This window comes from Anolis carolinensis, chromosome 2, assembly GCF_035594765.1.
Source record: "Anolis carolinensis isolate JA03-04 chromosome 2, rAnoCar3.1.pri, whole genome shotgun sequence".
Classification (NCBI taxonomy): Eukaryota; Metazoa; Chordata; class Lepidosauria; order Squamata; family Dactyloidae; genus Anolis; species Anolis carolinensis.
In genome coordinates, this window is record NC_085842.1 from 185,487,241 (window position 1) to 185,507,945 (window position 20,705).

General features: G+C 43.2%; 1 protein-coding gene across 2 annotated transcripts in view; it reads right to left on the bottom strand.

Moving 5' to 3' along the window:
- The window catches only part of atp6v1a (ATPase H+ transporting V1 subunit A), a 42,293-nt gene that overhangs the window by 14,143 nt on the left and 7,445 nt on the right, over nt 1–20,705 (bottom strand). For both annotated transcript variants that reach the window (XM_008120478.3, XM_003227295.4), the window contains exons 2-10: nt 19,781–19,879; nt 18,514–18,642; nt 15,990–16,204; nt 14,815–14,952; nt 6,034–6,185; nt 3,278–3,440; nt 2,208–2,316; nt 766–888; nt 553–667 (exon numbers count right to left, since the gene is read on the bottom strand). In XM_008120478.3, the coding sequence (XP_008118685.1) occupies nt 553–667; nt 766–888; nt 2,208–2,316; nt 3,278–3,440; nt 6,034–6,185; nt 14,815–14,952; nt 15,990–16,204; nt 18,514–18,642; nt 19,781–19,862 (1,226 nt within the window). In that variant the 5' untranslated portion in view covers nt 19,863–19,879. The remainder of the gene's footprint in view (nt 1–552; nt 668–765; nt 889–2,207; nt 2,317–3,277; nt 3,441–6,033; nt 6,186–14,814; nt 14,953–15,989; nt 16,205–18,513; nt 18,643–19,780; nt 19,880–20,705) is intronic.

Here is a 20,705-nt window from a genome sequence, read left to right on the forward strand (position 1 = left end):
AATGCATTAATCCATAGAAAGAATGTTCCTAAAGCCAAGATACAATTTTTTTCAATTAGTTTCTTCAATTGTAAAGTGCCACCAATCGTAAAAAGCATCCTAATTTCAATACAACCACCACAATCAAAAACACATAAGATACACGTGCAATTCTAAGACACAGTCCATTTTTAGAGATGTTTATATAGAAAAAAGCATGTCTTAGAATTGAAAAAATACAGTATATTTGTATTTTAGACTCACCAAACTTGAACTTCCTTTGGTAATTTCCATAACATGCAGGGAAATTAACAGTAGTGTTTCCTCAAAAATAAACCCCTCCTGTTTTACTAGTTTGAGGATGGAACAATAATCACAGTGGTTCCTTCTAGCAAACTAGTGTTTGTGGGCACAGACACTTTCTTTCCAGAAACTTCTTTGATTTATACAGGACATTACTTAGCAAAATAATTACTTTGCTTAGTGCAAGAAAGACTGGCCACACTATATGTGCCATTAGAAACAGAACATTTAACTACAGCAGAGATGAAATGATTTAGCATAAATACTCACGCCCCAACAATGCTGACACTCCCTTCTCTCTCAGGGTTGCCAAGACACTTAACTCTACCAGCCCTTTCATAAAAAGAGGCCAAGCGGGCACCAAGATAGGCTGGATAACCACTATCTGCAAACAGCAAAACAAATGTGGTTAGCTTCACAACCAGTAAAAAGACTTGAACAAAGGAGATTTAAATACATCTTTTCAAGATGGTAAACACTCACCAGCTGGCATTTCAGCAAGACGCCCTGAAATTTCCCGAAGGGCCTCAGCCCATCGGGATGTGGAGTCAGCCATCATGCTGACATGGTAGCCCATATCACGGAAGTACTCAGATAAGGTAATCCCTAAAAGAAAAACAAAAAAAAAGTAAGGACTTGGATGAAAAAAATCTTGGCTTATTATGATTTATCAGCAACTTTTTTAGGTTCATGTAACTGCAATGGAGAGGTAAAAGGGAGACAGTTTTATCAATCTTGTGTTATGTTTCACTACTTCATTTTCACTTTCCTTTACTATTTACGAACCATTTTGCCTTGTGCTCTAGTTATTACCGATAAGCATTATAGTCTTTTGGATAGATATATTTTGAAAAACAGTATCTAATATAAATATAAAAGGAGAGGTGAGTAATAAAAATGGATGATCTCCTTCCTCTTCCTCTATATTGTCATACAAAGGCACCAGGAAGGAAACTATAACTGCTTCATCAGCACATACAGCTTCTCTTTCCCAAAGCCTTCTAAGAATTTTGCAGAAATGTTGTTTTGTGAAGACTTTACTATTAAAATGACCATTATGTTAATACTTAGATTTTTATTTTAAAAGGTCATATAGTGTGATTAGCAGGGAGCTTCCGGTGGCGCAGCGGATTAAACCGCTGAGCTGCTGAACTTGCTGACCAAAAGGTCAGCAGTTCGAAGACAGAGAGTGGCATGAGCTCCTGCTGTCAGCTCCAGCTTCTGCCAGCCTAGCAGTTCAAAAATATGCAAACGTGAGTAGATCAATAGGTACCGCCCCGGCAGAAGGTAACAGCGCTTCATGCAGTCATGCCAGACACATGACCTTGGAGGTGTCTACGGATAACGCTGGCTCTTTGGCTTAGAAATGGAGATGAGAACCAACCCCCAGAGTCGGACATGACTAGACTTAATGTCAGGGGGAAACCTTTACCTCTACTTAGAGTGATTAGCAGCCCTTCTTTACTAATAAGGTTGGGAGAGTGTGGTCTTCCCAAGAGTTAAGGGGCACAGTTTTAGTCACTGTGCTTTACCTGCTCAGAATTTTCAACAATTCATCTCTGAGAATAGAATTCACAATTCAGAATAAAATAAAAGAACGAATATATAATTAAGATGTCACTAAAATGTATGGTTAGTTTTCCAGTTTCTCATATGTTTCACATCAATGGCAGCTTGGAAGAACAAGAACTTATGTTCTTGTTCTGCCAAGTCACAATGTCTCATGTCAGAAATAGTTGATAGAGATCTTTGTTAACTCAGGAAGTCAGGTTACAGCAATATCTAGAGTTAGAAAGCTATGGCTGGATCTACACTGCCATATAATCCAGTTCAATGTAGTTAGCTTGCATTCTGAAACTGGATTATATGGCAGTGTAGATTCAGCCTAAGAACTCTCCCATATAGGATTTACTTCTCCATCTTACCAGTATAGATGGAAGCCTCCCTGGCAGCAACAGGCATGTTGGAAGTGTTTGCTACAAGAGTAGTTCTCTTCATAATGCTTTCTATCTTGCCATCAACTTCCATGGTGAGCTGTCAAGACAAAACATGGAATTCTTCAAAGATTAATAAAAGAGCATTCACGCTCTTAACACAAACAGAAGGTCATCAGCAGTTACTGCCATATTGCTGAACCAAAGTGAGATCAAACTGGCTGTTTCACTAAATTTGTTTTTTAAAAGTTCATTTGCCTAGGACCAAGAGAGAGTCATTCCAAAACATAATGCTATGCAGGAGAACAGGCTAGTAATGCACAGGGCAACCCATGGTGAAGCAATTTGCAATGGACTCTCTCCTTTCTTTGCTCTTTGGCCTCTTGGCTAGACTGTAAACACCACTACTCATTATATACAATGCTCTTTGAAAAAAGAATTATCCCTGCACTTGATTCTGACTTGTGCAGAACAAATATTTATTTCTTCTTCTTCTTCTTCTAGCCCTAAGAAACTACTAAAAATTTATGACTAGATGAAGGAGAGAGAAAAATATATAAGGCATCTGTTTCACCATCTTAAAATACCCTGCATATAAAATGTAAGAACAGAGCATAGTATTAATTTAATCAAGTCTTAAAGTATTTATAAGTATGTATTTCAATAAAATTTCAATATAAGTATGTTCCAAGCCGTGAATGTGTTTAAAATTAACACATAAACTAGATTTAGGCATTATAATCTTTACTCACACCACACTGACATTTGAAAAGTAACCTTTTAAATGCTTCTGTACTACAGAAGGTAACTCGGCACCTGAACATTATTATTTTCATTTTTGTTTGTTCAATGTAAGCCAAACAATCATGCTACATAAAATACCAATTCATCCCTGGCATTATACTTTTTTAAAAAAAAATCCTATTTATTTTGTCCTCTTGAAAATAAAAACCAGCACTTTGGTCAGAGTGCATGATACCTTCATGCACTCTTATACCTTCAGGTATTTAGACTACCTTCTAAATTCCATTTGAACTGGACTCCCACGTATAAACACCAACCTCTGGGAAGTCTCTCAACACTTCAGACATTTCATTTCCTCGTTCTCCACAGCCAACATAGACAATAACATCGCTGTTGGAGTATTTGGACAGAGACTGAGAAATCACAGTTTTCCCACAGCCAAAGGCCCCAGGGATTGCCGTTGTACCTCCTTGAACACACCTAAAAGGAAAAGACAGAAGGGATTCATATTAGAAGACATGACTATACAAAGTCATAATTTCAGCCAGTGGCACTTCTATCAAGGTACTATAAAGAGAAATGAGATTCCCCCTAAACAATAGGATAAACTTTCTTATGGTAAAAGCTGTTTGACTGTGCAATACACTGCCTGGAGTGTGATGGACTCTCCTTCTATGGAGGTTTTTCAAGTGGATGACTATCTGTTGCTACTGATTTGGTCGTGTATTCCTGTGTGACAGAATGGATTGCCTTTGTGGTTTCTTCCAACTCTATGATGGTATGATGAAAGAGGGGGCTCTGGTCACAAGTGGCTCATGTTGTAGCTACATCCTGATTAGAATGGTGTGATATTCTCTGTGTAACATTGTCTTTAAAAGTGTTAAGAAGGCATAGCTAACTATAGTAGCCATACTGATGTTAGACCTAACCTTGGGGAGATATTACTTGAAAGACTGCCTCCTCCCATATGAAATTTGAGATCTTCAGCAGAGGCTTTGTTATATCTCCCAACACTTTGCAAAGTTAAGCTGGAGGAGGGAGCCCTCACCCCTTGGGAAGCACCCTGCGATCGCTGCAGCAGTGATCGCGGGGTGCTTCCAGGGCACTTCCTCATCCCTCTTCCTCTCCTTCTCTCGCACTTCCTTCGCTTGAGAGAAGGAGAGGGAGGGTCGTCCCAGGCGGCGCCTCAGATAAAGCGGATCTCAGTTAACCGGAACTCGGTGAACCAGTGCTATACTGTATTATTTATTGTTATAATTGTATTGTTTTACCTTGTTTAATAATATGTGTTATGTTGTGATGTAATGTTGTGTTGCTTTTATAACTGTAAACCGCCCTGAGTCCCATCCGGGAGATAGGGCGGTATATAAAAAAAGTTTTATTATTATTATTATTTATTCATTTCTATCCCGCTTTTCTCCCATGGGTGGGATTCAAAGTGGCGTACAACATATAAAATTCATACAATATCTTGGAGTCTGAGTAGACCATACGTTGAATGTGAGCCAACAATGTGATGCAGCATTAAAAAGGCAATGAGATTTTGTACTGCATCAAATGGAGTATAGTTGTGAGACTCTGGAATTTCTTGGAATTGAAATCAAGCTCACAACAATAGCTGGAAGCAAAGGATTTATTCTGGCTTTCCAAATCACTAAAATAACAGCTCAGAAGGATTTCCCGCTCCAACACCCTGTAATATAACCCCAACTCCCATCTGCCCTCTAGTGGCCAAACGCTGTGCCCACAGTCTGTTCACTGCCATTCCTAATTCCCTTTCCCACCTCCCTTCTTAATGGCAGGGACCCAAAGCAGCCAGTCCTAGGGTGCTATGGTGATCCTGACAATAGTGATAAAGGGAAGTAATATTGTCCCTTTATTTTGCTTTGGTCAGATTTCACTGTGTCCAATTCTGGGCACCACAATTCAAGAGGGATATTGAAAAGGTATCCAGAGGAGGGAGACTAAAATGGTCAAAGGTCTGGAGGCTTAAAGAGCTGGGCATGTTCAGCCTGCAGAAGAGAAGGTTGAGAGGAGACATGATAACCATGTTTAAATATTTGAAAGAATGTCATAAGAAAGAGGGAACAGACTTGCTGTCTGCTGCGCTGGAGACTAGGACTCTAAGCAGTGGTTTCAAATTACAGGAAGGGGGATTCCACCTGACCATTAGGAAGAACTTACTGACTGTAAAAGCTGCTCATCTGTGGAACTCTCTGCCTTGGAGTGTGATGAAAGCTCCTTCTTTGGAGACAAAAATAAAGGCTGGGTGGCCATCTGTCAGGGGTACTTTGTACTTTTCCTGCATGGCAGGGATTTGGAGTGGGTGACCCATGGGGTTTATGATTTTGTAACCACTCTGAGCCTCCTCCGGGGTTGAGATAAAGTGGGGTACAAATACAGTAAATAAATAACTCTTTACACTGTTTTAGCTTCCTGCCAGATGCTCAGAACAGATGGAGCCAGTCTAACTTAACTTAGTGAGGAGTTCCACAACAGCTTCAGAGAAAATTCACCAAAAGAACAATGAGTAAGAATGTGAGAGAAGATCTTCTTTATCAGTGGCTGCCCCTCAGCTCTGGAACTCCCTTCTTCCCAGGGAAGCCGGAAGGGCTCGCTGCCTGCTATCATTCTGGCAGCAGGCTAAAAGCTTTTTATTCAGGCGGGCTTTTAAAGAAGAATGTTTTTAAGATGGGGGTATAGTATTTTAATTCGTTTTAAGTGTTTAAAGTTATTTTAACTAATGTGCAGGTTTAATTATATTTTAACATGTACATTGTATCCAGCTCCCTAAATCATTCCCTATAGGGCTTGATTTCCAGACCATTCACCACAAGTGAAATAGCTACCATCAAATTTGTCAGGGGGATTTTGTTTGAAATTAGGCTGGGTTTAATCCTCTCTTTGGGTTAACATTTTCCACATTTTGTGAAGATACTGAATAACAAAGAGCACATAGTCATGTTTGGTTTCCCAATGCAAATCAAGAGGGGAAATCTAAGGAAGTTTTTCTGGTGTCACATCTGAAATAGACTGGATATGAATCAGCTTTGCAAACCTAGTTCCTACTTACGGAAAGAGTGCATCAAGGACTCGCTGACCAGTTAAAAGGGGATGATTGGCAGGTAGCTTTTCAGAGACAGGACGTACTTCACGAACAGGCCAGACCTGGACCATAGTGAATTTCTCCTTCACTCCTTCAAATTCCAGCTCCAACACAACATCCTAAATATGAGCGGTAAAGCCAAGAATAAGCAGCAACCCAGGAAGATCTATTGGTAAAAAGTCAACTAACGTAGAAAATGATGCTGAAATAACAGATTGCTTGCCTCTTGCTGTGGTTCTTTGAGTATTCATACAATATGCTTCATGCCTGGACAGAAACCCCATTCGGAACATTCTAGAGCTGTGAATCACTCTACTCCTTTCCAAATTATGTTTGTGTCCCAGAATACTAAGCTACTGTTACTCACTGCATCTGATCAGTTTATGGACTCTACAAAGCAGAAATTTGCAAGGAACATGCACAATACTAGTGTAAACCTCTGGAAAATTCAGATAAAGGAAGCAAATATGGCACCCTCAAGAAGTATGGGTTGCTTACCTGTAACCATGTTTCTTCGAGTGGTAGTCTGTGAAATTCGTACATATGGGTTTCCAGTGCGCCTGAGCAGATTTTCGGAACATTCTAGAAGCTTTTGAGTGCAACAAAATGGCGAGGCCCCGCCCTTTCTCCCCATATAGTATATAAGCCCGAGGGCGGGGGCGTCGCCCCAGTTCCCAGCCGCAAGACAGCAGCTGAGACACCGAGGCATGACGTCAGCGGGGAGGACGGGCGGGGCTGTACGAATTTCACAGACTACCACTCGAAGAAACATGGTTACAGGTAAGCAACCCATACTTCTTCGTCGTGGAGTCTGTGAAATGCGTACATATGGGTGACTAGCAAGCTACTAACCTTGGAGGCGGGTCATGCCACGCAGGAGAACAGAACGGCTCTGCCGAAGGCAGCGTCCTTCTTTGCTTGGATGTCCAACTTATAATGGGACACAAAGGTGGAAGGTGCAGACCAAGTGGCTGCCTTGCAGATGTCATCTAACGGGACACCCTTCAGGAAGGCTTAAGAAGCTGCCAATGCCCTGGTGGAGTGTGCCACCAGGCGAAGTGGAGGTTCTTTTCCTGCCATCTGGTAGGCGAGGCGAATCGTTGACGTGATCCAGGAGGCCAATCGTTGGGAGGACACTGGGAGTCCAATAGCGTCCTTCCGATATTTAAGAAAGAATCATAGAATCATAGAATCATAGAATAGTAGAGTTGGAAGAGACCACATGGGCCATCTAGTCCAACCCCCTGCTAAGAAGCAGGAAATCGCATTCAAAGCACCCCCGACAGATGGCCATCCAGCCTCTGCTTAAAAGCCTCCAAGGAAGGAGCCTCCACCACAGCCCCGGGGAGAGAGTTCCACTGTCGAACAGCTCTCACAGTGAGGAAGTTCTTCCTGATGTTCAGGTGGAATCTCCTTTCCTGTAGTTTGAAGCCATTGTTCCGTGTCCTAGTCTGCAGGGCAGCAGAAAACAAGCTTGCTCCCTCTTCCCTATGACTTCCCTTCACATATTTGTACATGGCTATCATGTCTCCTCTCAGCCTTCTCTTCTGCAGGCTAAACATGCCCAGCTCTTTAAGCCGCTCCTCATAGGGCTTGTTCTCCAGACCCTTAATCATTTTAGTCGCCCTCCTCTGGACGCTTTCCAGCTTGTCAACATCTCCCTTCAACTGTGGTGCCCAAAATTGGACACAGTATTCCAGGTGTGGTCTGACCAAGGCAGAATAGAGGGGGAGCATAACTTCCCTGGATCTAGACGCTATTCCCCTTTTGATGCAGGCCAGAAGAGTCGTGGCGATTTCCTATGTGGGGCTGTCCTGTGGATGTAGTACAGCAGGGCCCTCTTTACGTCCAAAGAGTGGAGAGCTGACTCCAAAGGAGAAGAGGGATTAGGAAAGAAAGATGGTAGAACGATGTCCTGGGTCATGTGGAAATATGAGACCACTTTAGGAAGGAATGTCACGTCAGTTCGGAGGACGACTTTGTCATCATGGAAGCGAATATAGGGCGGGTCCGCCCGTAGAGCTGTGATTTCACTGGCTCGCCTTGCGGAAGTTATCGCCACGAGGAACGCGGTTTTCCATGAGAGATGGTTCAAGTCGTTTGATGCCATCGGCTTGAAGGGAGGTTTTGGTAGTTGCGATAAAACCAACTCCAAGCTCCAAGCCGGTGGAGGCAATGAGGTAGGCGGATGCAAGTTCTTGTAGCCTTTCATGAACAGTTGGAGTAGAGGATCCTGGAATAAGGAGGGATGTCCGGCCTTCCTCCGGAACCAGGATAGGGCTGCTACATAGCATTTAATTGAAGATAGGGACATATGATTGGATGACAGGTGGACCAGAAAGTCTAGGACGACTGAGATGGGGGCCGAAAGGGGATCTACACCTAGGCCAGCTGTAAAGTTCGTAGATCGGGACCACTTATAAGTGTAGGCCCTCTTAGTTGAGATCTTCTGGGCCGCAAGGATTATTTGGCGGGCGGCGATGGATAGATGTGCCGTGGCCTGATCCTCCACGCCGTCAGCCGTAGAGTTGTCACATCTGGATGTCTGACCAGCCCGTCCTGTACTGTGAGCAGGTCCGGGGAGCAGCGGAGGCGGACATAGTCGTCTCCCGACGCATTCAGCAGTGTCGCGAACCACGGCTGCCGCGGCCACCAGGGTGCTATTAGGATGCAATCCGCGCTGTCTGCTAAGGCCTTGGCTACTACCCGAGACAGCAGCGGCAGAGGTGGGAACGCGTACAGCAGGCCTGGTGTCCAGGAGAAAAGAAAGGCGTCTCCCAGGCAGCCTGGGGATGCGAGAGGGCGCAGACGTGCGCAATATTGAGGGCATTGGTTGTTGGTGGGTGCAGCGAACAAGTCCACTTGAGGAGTTCCCCACCAGCGTGTTATAAACCGGAACTCCCTGTCGTGAAGGCGCCACTCGTGGTTGGTAGTGTTGGACCTGCTTAAGGCATCTGCCAGCGTGTTTTCCTCTCCCGGCGGGTGTATTGCTATGAGGTGAGTGTGCCTCTTGATGCACCAGTCCCAGATCCGGGAGGCGATCAGCAGCAGGGTCCGTGATCGAGTTCCTCCTTGCTTGTTGACATAATATTTCACCGCCGTATTGTCCGTGACTATCTGGACCACTTGGCCCCTGACTAGGTGAGCCAAGGATCTGAGGGCTTTTTCTACTGCCAGCAGTTCCAACGCGTTGATGTGATATGCCTGCTCTTCCTGAGACCAGTGGTTGTGCACTGTCAGTCCTTGAAGGTGAGCGCCCCACCCTAGACACGAGGCATCTGTGGTCAGAGATAGGGACGGACGAAGCGGAGTGAACGGAAGGCCAGATTGAACATTGCGTCTCCTTGTCCACCATGAGAGGGACTCCAGAACGTGTCGCGGAGGGTGAAGAATGGTGTTTTGGCGGTCTCGACGTGGATCGAAGACGCGGATGAACCAGTTTTGTAGGGCCCTTAGCCGGAGGCGGGCGAAGCCAGTCACCGCTGTGGTAGAGGCCATGTGGCCTAAAATCGACTGGATAGACCAGGCAGATGCCCGGCCAGAGAGGCGGAGTTCGTTGACCAGGGATCTGAGGTTCCTGAACCTGTCCTCTGGTAAGTATGCCTTTTGAGCCCTGGTGTCTATGACGGCTCCGATAAAGGTGATCTGCTGGGTAGGGGAGAGGTGGGATTTCTCTTGATTGATGACAAGGCCGAGGCTCTGTAGAAGAGACAAGGTATATTGAATGTTGGACTGCAACTGGTCGTAGGAGTCTGCGGTCAGAAGCCAGTCGTCAATGTAGGGAAAAACTACAATACGTTGCTGGCGGAGGTAGGCTGCCACTACCGACATACATTTGGAGAACACCCGTGGGGCTGTTGATAGGCCGAAGGGCAAAACATTAAATGAAAAACAACGGTCCCCAATTGCAAAGCTAAGAAATCTACGGTGGTCCCTCCTTATAGAGATGTGGAAGTACGCATCTCTGAGGTCCACCGTGGCCAGCCACGCCCCTTCTCTAAGAAACGAGAGGATAGAGGGAAGGGTGACCATGCGGAACTTTCGTCGTCTAATAAACTCATTAACTCCACGTAAATCGAGGATCGGGCGAAGGCCGCCACCTCGTTTAGAAACCAGAAAATAACGGGGGAAAAAGCAACGGTGGATTTGGTGGCGTGGCACTGGTGAGATGGCCCCTTTCTGGAGTAGAGAGGAGACCTCCTCCCATAACGCATTGGATGGGGGCGTGGTGCAAATGTGCCCTACAGGAGGATACGAGAGGAATTCTATCGCGTATCCCTCTTGCACGATCTTAAGGACCCAGGCGTCAGATGTAATTTGTTGCCAAATCGCTAGGTAGGGCGAAAGCCTATCTAGGTAGAATGCGTCAGTGGGGTCTGAGTGGGTTGGGGCTTGGGAGCAACACGGCAAAGATGAACAGCTTACGACCAACTGGGTCGTAGAACAAACTGGGGGGGGGACAACTGGGTGGTGACTGGGCAGGGTTAAAAACGACGTTTCTTGCTATCAGTGGACTTGGGTCCACAATACTGACCCCTGAGGGGAAGAGGTTTCCGGTTCCCGAAGGAGGGAGGCTGTTGGCGTTGCCTGCCCCTAAACGCTGAGGGACTATAGCGTCTACGCTGGTATTGTGAGTGAAAACCCCAACGATGGCGGTGCTGGAAAGAGTATGGCTGGTAGGATTGGCCGTATTTGCTCACAGTTTGCTTCATCTTATGGGAATGCTCGAGCTGAGAATCAGTTTCTGGGTTGAACAACCCTGCCTCGTCCATTGGCAGATCTTCTATCAGTGTTCGGGCTGAAGGCGACAAAGTCGAAGCTCGCAACCAGGCATGTCTCCGAAGGGCAATTGCCCCAGCTAGTAGTTTGCCAGAAGCGTCAGCGGTGTTTTTTGCCAAGTCCTTTTGCAGAGCTGCAAGCAGGACTGCCTCCTGCTGGAATGCTTTTGCAAGAGCTTGCTCGCCCAGGGGAAGAGAATCGAGGTAGGTGCCAAGTTTGTTCCATAGGAAATTCTGGTAAACACTCATATATACACCGTAATGTGCCATACGGGCAAAGAGGCACGCTGACGAATAAAATTTCCTAGCCATGGCATCAAGCTTTTTGCCCTCTCTGTCAGAGGGGGTAGACTGGGCTTTTTGTGATGGCCTTGGTTGAGCATCTGTGACAACAGAGTTGGCCTTGGGAAGCTTCGCCAGCCAGGAGGCCGTGGCTAAATCTACCTTATATACGTTTTCTGCCCTTTTGGGGGTAGCAGGGACGAGAGATGGCGCCACTCCTACTGTTTTGATGACTTGTAACAGATAAGGTAAGGTAGGGAGTGCTGTGGACATAGGGGTTTGTTGTTCAGACGAAGAGAAGCAAGGATCTTCCACCACATTAGTTGGTTTAGGTGTGGGGAGATTGAGTGCTCTTGAAAGGCGAATAAGAAGGGCAGAGAAGTTCCTAAACTCCTCTGCCTGGAGTGGTTCTGGGTCTGGATCCCCCTGGCTTGGTGTCAAAATGGCATCGTCTCTACCGTCCGGATTAGATACATTGCCCTCCGGATCCAACAGAGAGAGGTATCTGCTGTTGGTCCTTGTCCCCTTGCAGGGGGGTTGATAGGGGCAACGGCGTTTGGAGCAGGGGGGCCGGACCCGCGGAGGAGGCCGAGGCCGAGGCCTTGGCTGGGGCCGAGGCAGCAGCGGTTACAGGCGGAGGAGCCTCGAGAGTTGTCTCAGTGCCGGTGGGGGGGAGAAATTCCCCTCGGTTCCAAGCGGCCCCATAGTGATGGTAAAAAGCCTCAAGCCCAGGAAAGGGGGGCGGAGGTGGGTAGGCAAAGAAGGGAGGGTCAGGATATCTGAAATAGGGCCCAGGGGAGCGGGAGCGAAAATAATAAGAGGCTTCCGAGGGGCTCCTGGAGCGCGATCCCCAGGAATCCCGAGATCGAGAACGCTCCCGATACCGGGGGTTCCTACCGCTGCTGCGGGAAGAGCGTTCCTCCCGTCGGCTCCTGGGTCCCGGAACCGACTGAGGCAGGGGGTGCCGCATGGCTGGAGGAGGGGAGGTTGGGCTCCGCTCGGAACGCTTGGTTTCGAAGGCGTCCTCTGTTCCGGCCTCATCTCTTTGGAGCTCAACAGGAGAGAGGTGGGGAGGAGCCTGATCGGCTGAAGGTGGGATCAGGGAGGCTCGGTTTCAGAGCCCCAAGTCTGCCGGCTCAGCACGCACAGGAGGACTCAAAGGCGTTACACCAGGGAGTTGCCTCATCTTTTTGGGCTTTTTATGCCCATCCTTAGGCTTCGTCCCCTTCTGGGGTTTGGAAGTTTTAGCCCTCTTGTTAGGCACCTCCTCCATGGGCTCTTGGGAGCCATCAGCCTCTTCCCCAGCCAGGGAGGGATCAAGCGGCTCAGCGGCAGGGGGGGCTAGGAGCGCCTCAGAGGCGAGGCGTTTTTCTACGCGCGCTCCTCCCGAAATTTGGGCCTGCTCCGGCGCGAGGGCCTGCTCGTATAAGACTGCCTTAAGCCGAGCCTCGCGGTTGCGCCGCGCCTGTGGGGTGAAGCCCTGGCAGATCGAGCACGATTGAGGGATATGGGCTTCCCCCAAGCACAAAAGGCACATACTGTGCCCGTCAGAATCGGGGAGCTTTCCCCCGCAGGCCCCACACTTCTTAAAAAACAAAGTGGCCATTGCCTGCCTGAATGGAGCAGCCCGTGTCAGGAATGGAGAAGGGCGGATAGACGATCGACGGTCCGAGGTCAGGGTTGGAGAGAGGCGATTAGCGAGTGGCAGTCCGAGGTCAGGGTTGGAGAGAGGCGGCTAGCGGTTGGCAGTCCGAATCAAGTCAGGTAAGTAAGGCCGAGAGAATAGTCAAACAGTCCAAGGTCGTAGCCGTTAAAAGTAATGGAGAGCTACTAGAGAGTTCCTTCTAACTGCTGTCGCGCGGAAAGAAGAACTGAGGCGGAGCCCCCGCCCTCGGGCTTATATACTATATGGGGAGAATGGGCGGGGCCTCCGCCATTTTGTTGCACTCAAAAGCTTCTAGAATGTTCCGAAAATCTGCGCAGGCGCACTGGAAACCCATATGTATGCATTTCACAGACTCCACGACGAAGAACACCTTTTCCCTCCCTCCCTTCTCAAAAAGAAATCACTTTCCCCTTTCTGTTTTTGAGTTGGAAGATGAGCTCCATTGCTGATTCTCATCTGTACATTTCTCCCAACAGAGTAAGAAAAAAATAAGTTGTTCCGTTGGATCAATTAGGTATAAGGGGAGCCTTGCGGATGCCACAGGAGCTTTTTTGTGATTCCTGGGATGTGTGTGGAAACTCTTTAGAGTGAAGCTAGATTTCTTTAATCCGTGTTCTGATCTGGATTATGTGACTGTGTAGAAGCAGCCTTGGACTATTGCATGTCTTTAGTCAGGATCAGGTTGCTGAAGCAGGAGCTGGGACCACAGAAGTAATGAATGCAGGCATGATAATTGTTTATACTGAAGGAAGAATCTGTTGAGATGACTGAAGAGTGGAAGATGTGAAAGGAGTAACACTCAAAACCAGAGCTGCATAGCTACTCAAAACCTAGGTTGGAGCAACTGATGACACTGTAGGCAGAATCTACTTTCCAAGAAGAGACCAAATGATAGCACTTAGCCAGCAAATGCAGAGAAACTGAAGGAATAGGTGCTTGGTGGACTGGGAAATACACGGCAAGTGGGAGGGGATGAGGTGTCCTACCAAGCTACTGAGGTCTAGAAAATTCCAAATAGGATCTCTGCGTGAGGCACAGATTTCATGAAGAATCAACAATTACTTGAGGCTCCTGCTTAAAAAAAGGTTCTGCCTTAACTTGTATTTGATAGAGGGAAAAGAGCAAAAGGAACACATGTGAAAATCATTCTGTGAGCAGCCAATATAAATTCCTCCCCAATAATTGCATTTAGCTAGGAATTAATTAATTTCAATGGGACATCAACTCATTTCTGTGCTTATTCATTCTCTTGCAGTTACATATCTCCACTAAAAAGATTATACTTCCTTTATAAAGCCATCCAGGGCTTGCAAGGCATGAGTCCTAAGGCATAGGTCTGAGGACCCAAATTGCATGATCTGAGTTCAAGTAAAACCAACATCTAAAGGGAAATTTGTTTGCTTGTGAAGTTTATTGGTTAAATAGGGCCCAATGTACCCTACAATACTTTCTTTCCTAAAAAGGTCCATTTTAGGTTCTCTTGAACAGCTATGTACATATACTATCCTTGGCTGGAAGATGAGCTCTGATGACCAAGAGTAGAAAGTATATATATGTGTGTGTGTTTGCTACTCCTCTCTTTTCTGAAAAACAAGCTTATAGAGACCATGGGGCCATCTACAGTGGCCATTTAATATTATTTGAAATTGGTATTGAAGAAAATGGTATTGATGTGCAGATGATTACATAGGAAATCATAGAACCAGTTTGAGGCCCGGATGGTGAGTACACAAACCACAGAGCACTGATGTGCATTAAGGGCTTTATTTTGTGTGCTTTTGCAGGTGTTTGTTGTCTGGCTGCCACAGTTTGGAGCTAACTTCGAACTGCTTTAAATGATCAGTGTAGATGAGGTCATATTATTTCAACAAGTAGGTAAAGGAATCTACTGCTAGGGAAGTATAATGAATGGTAGGTTTCCTCTAGATTACTATCCTATCTGAAGCAGTTTAGATAGAAATCAGGTATTACTGAATATTACAGAATACAGAATAACAAACACAATGCAGAAAAAAGACTTACAGATGCATCATAGTTCCCAGGTGGAGCAATATATGTTACAGTACCCCTGTTTCGTGGGGGCAACATGATCTTGTGTTTGATAAGCGAGTTCTCATTCACGATGCCATAAATATCTCCACCTGTGATGTGACTGCCAACCTGAAATTTAAAAAAAACTACTGAAAAAGATGTATCTCTACACATTGCTATATTACCCTAGGAATAAATCCATGTAATTGTAACTGTGTAGTCTCAGAATCAATTAAATCAATACAGATATTAATCAACACTCCCCCCGACCACCCCCAGTACCCATTCTGTCACACAAACTAAACACTATCCATCCATCTGTGCACAATATTCTTCCACATCATTCATATATTCTCACTCCCTGCTCAATCATATGCACATGTGTGTCCATACATGCCTCCTCACAAAAGCAAAAATATTAATTCCATTTTAATTGGCTGTACTTTCCATGCTATTCTGATGGCAGTGCAATTCTTATTAAATTTACAGCTTTTCCCTTAAAAGGGTCCATGAACAGTTCTCGTGGCAACAAGTCTCTTTAAACACACTGATTTTAAAATACTTTGAAAAATAAAAGTGAAACCCATTCAGAAAAAAAGAAAAGGCTTAGATGTATGTGGTGTTCATGGAAGATTTACCTGCATGGTTAAATGTGGATGTTTCAGTCAGAATCATTAATTTTTCTTCTCCAATATGAGCATTTTATTGCGCTTTGTGGATCTAATACATGATTTCGCATTTGGAGGCAAAGTCACCTCATTTTCTTGCTCTCACTTATTAGAAAAATTATTTGTTACTGAGTTTTATCTATTTGAGTTCTGCTATTGGATGCTGAAGCAACAAGCTCTATGGAAAGAAGTATTCTAGAACTCAGCTTTATACTGGCCCTGCAGTCAGATTCTTAGTAACTTACTTGACTTTCAGACTCCCCAGAATGCTTTCTGGGTTCTGAATTTTTCAAAACTTGCCACACTTATAGAAGCCACCATGTGATTGGACGAGCCCTCTGTACAGCTGTCATTTTGTAGATGTATCCACAAAACTTTCAAAATTCCTGACCTATGTACCAGCCCAAAATGAGTTGGAAATCTCTGTTTTGATTAAATCCCTAAATTAATTCTACCAAGCACAAGCCACTCTCCAAAATATCTGGATTTGTAACTTACCCGCAGGTTTTTGACAGGTGAGAAATCCCATTTGAGATCTCTGCTGAGAGCTGTCACATTTACTCCTCTTGGGATGTAAATACTTTGAGTCTGGGTGCTGATATCTGTCAGAGGCCTTTGGATTCCATCAAAAATGGCTCCCATTATACCAGGGCCAAGCTCAACAGAAAGTGGTTTGCCTGTGCGGAGTACAGGGTCTCCTACAGAAACACCAGCTGAAAAGTTCGTTGAGGAAAATCAGCTAGGAGATAAGAGCCAAATTCCAGCTTTATTTAAATATCAGTACAGTAGTGGTGAATGCTGAGGCAAGATTTTAGTGGTGCAAAGTACATTCCTACACATTTCAAATGATGCTAGCTAAGTTCTTTCAAGTCAATAAATATTGTATATGCAAATCTAAAATTCTGGGTATATCTAAGTTGGTTCAATGTTTATCCAACACTGAATTAATGAAATGGACTTAATAGGATGTTACAAGGAATGTTAAAGCTTTGACAGGTCTCTTGGAGTTACATATCATAATAAGAGAACAATTGTGAAGTTTGTTTCCAAAAAGTACCAAATTCATCTGAACAAATTGTACAGGAATCGAAAAAAAATGTGCTGAAGAAATTCTTTGGCTGTAAAATGCAATTTTTGAAGTCCTGTACCAAAGTGATTTGATACTTTTTGATAGTTTTGATCTATGTATAATATTCATAATATGTGCTGCCACATATAATTCATTTCTCATTTTTTTGTGGATTTGGTATTATTTTGGAAACAAATTCCACAATTCGTTTATGTAGCCTTCTACACACCTATTTTGCTTGCTCACACTTACTTTGTCATTTTTAAAGTTTTAATTTAGCTCTATGAAGTATAATATAAACAGACAAAATCAAAAGAACAAGAACAAAACTAAGATTAATGCCTGATACAAAATAATAACGAAATCATTAAATACATTGAAGCAAAACATCTAATCAAGAGGAAGTAGATGTGACATCTTTCCAGAGGTTAAAATGTGCCTTGTTATTTTTAATTTCCCATTCTAAAAGAGAAGAGAACACACAATAACAGATTATAATATCCTCTGGAGTGCAGAGGATAGAAATATTGGATAAGGAGGAGCAAATAGGCAATATGGAAATAACGTGTTAATTTACTATTCTACTTTCTTCTACCATGTCATGTGAAAGCATTGAAAAACACTGAACAAATATTGGTAATACAAGCTCAATATCCTTTGTCTAAAATGCATGAGAACATAAATGTTTGGGATTTTGGGGGGGGGGGGGCTTTTGGAATACTTGCATAAACGTAATAAGGATATTTTGGAGATGACATCCAAGTATAAATATGAAATTCATTGATGTTTCAAATATGTCTTATATTTATATACATAGCTTGAAGGTAATTTTATACACAACCTTTGTAATATTTTGCAATTTGTTAATTCTGGGAAAAGGATGCTGTAATTATCAGCCTCCCTGAAACCTATTTTATTAAACTTTTAAGATAATTCTATAATGAACACAAATCTCCACAAATGATTATACTATGCTCTAAAGCAGGGGTGTCAAAACCATTTTTATCAAGGGCCACGTCAACCTTATGGTTGTCTTCAAAGGGCCCTTGAAACCATGGACGGAGAATTTGTAGCTACAGAGGGCAAACTACATATATATGGTACATAAATAATGCATAGTGGTAGGTGCTCTTTAGTTTTTGATTCGGGTTCCCAGATATTACTGAACAACAACTCCTGTCACTTTGGATTATCCACCATGCCAACTGTGGATAATGGGAATTGCAACCCAACAGAACTTGTGGCTCTAAGACTGTGGAAATGATTTTTTTTAAGTCAAACATTGTAACTACAAACCTTGTATCTAAATCCAAACCCCACTATCCTGACTACACAGAAGAAACTGCAGCCTTCCAGATGTTACTTTATCATGACTCCCATCAGCTCTAGTCATGATGTCTAATAATGAAGAATACAGGAGTTGTATTCTAGCATCTCAAGGGCTACATAAAATGACATAGTGGGCCGGACTGGACCACAGGTCTTGCATTTGACATACATGATCTAAAGAGTATTTCCATGGCATACAAAATTAATTTATATTGCAACATGTTGGAAAGCCTATAATAATTTGCATTTTACGAGGTACCTATCTGGTTTAAGTAGTCGTAAGTGATATGAGAAAAGAAAAATAAAACAGGGAAATTGTTTTCCCCTTGATATACGTCTTGTACCACCAAATCAATGATGGGTTCACTAACTTTAGACTACGGTTTACAACTTTTAAATGGTCCCCCTGGTTTATTGTGCAGCTTACATTTGAAAAGTTAGAAAACAATGCCTCTGACCGTCTTGGTGACAACTTTAAAAAAATTAAGCTCTTAATCACAATGAGTTATCACACAAAAGCAGAATCTAGACATATAGCTTTATAAAACACTTCATAAGTTTCCAGATCGATTTTCAATTCTTGGCTCACGGATTATAAAAGGCAGAAGTCAACTGAAAGGATACAGGTTTCTTCATACACCTGGATAGTTGCCATGTCACCCTCTAATCGGATAATTTCTCCTACAAGTTCACAGTGACCAACACGAACCAACTCATACATAGCTGCACCTGACATGTTACAGGCTGTGACAACTGGGGAAAACAAAGAAAAATATGCAGATTCATCTGTGACTCCCCACAAAACAGCCTTGAATATGTATCTTTTATGAATATGCTAGTTTTGTTTGTACCATGAATGAAGTCCTACCTCTATTCTGACACCCTAAATTTTTATGTAAAGCAATTTTGAATGTAAGAGCATTTCATGAACTTGTATTGAACTTGTTGAATAATTTGTAATTTACTGGTTTTCCCCCCTAGTATTTGCTGGGAGCAATTGCCCTACATGGAAAGATCTAAATCCCTTAAAAAGGAGACATTATGGTAATGTAAAAAATTATGCACAATGTGAAGAAAGCAGACAAGGAAAAGCTTCTCTTCTCATAGATGAAAGGAAGAAATTCTTCACACAGTACACCGGGAAACTATAGAACACCTTTTAATAGGAGATGGATATGTGTCCTTGATAAGTCTTGAATACATTGAATATGACCTTGTTATGAATCAAGAGGTAAATCCATGACATAAAGTTCTTTCTGAATTTGCATGGCTCGTTGCTTTAATGATCTGGGTTAGAATTTGGGTTAAAATAGTTAGTTGATTTAAAATGAAATTCTATGTTTTCTTATCTGGGAGGAAGTCCTACTAGCACATTTGGACAGGTGTCTTAAGTAAATATGTGTATGATTACACTGGTATCACTACATTTTTCTTTTCCTACTTTATGCATGCCAATGTTATGTTTTTTCCAAGCCTTTACTCTCACATATGTCTATGGAGAGTAAGGGCTTTGATGACCTACAAAAATAATTTGCCTTGAATGTTAGAAAATATGCATTTGTTATAGTCAGATATTTATAATTAAAGCAATCATAATTTGAAAGAATGCCCTATCTTTGTAGCACCTGAGTTTTTCAAATAAATGATGATGATGATGATGATGATTAAATAATACTCTACAATCTGAAAGGCACTCAGCCATCATGTAGGGAAAGGGGATACATTTTTGTAGTTCTCAAAATCAACTCAGACCACCATACATTTCTCATGATGCTTACTACAGATGACAAAATGCAGAGCAAACAAAATCAGAAGTCCTATGAGAACTAACAAATTTATCATAGCATAAGGATTTCATGCGTTCACATGAACCAAGCAAAGCAGCACTTACCAGGTCCTGAGACTCCAAAGACATAGCCAAAGGCATTCTCTCTATCTTCATCGCGGATTTTAGGAAGCTGTGAGAAATCCATTTTGATTGTTCAACTATCTAGAGGGCAAAGATTTGGGGGGGGGGAGGAAAAAATATTTCTGCATTTTGTAAATATGTATGAGGGGAGCTGTATTGCCCATATTTTTAGTTGGCCAAATGATTTGTAGATTATTCTTTATTTAAAGTTTGTGGTTCACATTGCTACTCCAGATCAAATCACAGCAATGCCATTCACAGCTACTGTAAACAAGAGTCTTTTGGCACAGCTTGCATTCCATTCATTTTTTGATCTCAAGACAGACGGTCTGTCTTTTCCAATTGTATGATTATTCATTAAGGAGCTTAGGCCATTGGTATTTACCGACAAAATTGTGAAATTATTCAGAAAAAAAAGTTGGCAATTTATTCCATTCTTCTTTACCATAGGGTACATTTAAATAACTCAGCTAAGGGCCCCTCCACACAGCCATATAACCCAGAATACCAAGGCAGAAAATCCCACAAGATCTGCTTTGAACTGGGTTATCTGAGTCCACACTGCCATATATTCCAGTTCAAAGCCAAAAATGTGGGATTTTATTCAGCTGTGGGGTGATCTGAAAGGAATGCAATGCAAGAACCTAATCCAAGAAGTGATACTTGAGAGGGTCAAGTTAATATCACTTTTCTCTTTAATTCTTCAAAATCATTTCTTGCAACAGGAAAACAAACTTTGATCAACAAAACACTGGAAGACAGGAATGCTAAATCACAACAAAATTTTGAATTGTACGATTTTATAAATGCCTTTTTGTCTTGTGACTTCTTAAGAATATAAGACAAAAGTTGGAAATTTCTTTTTACCAAGTGGCACAAGTAAAAGGCAGTTAAAATATTCATAATA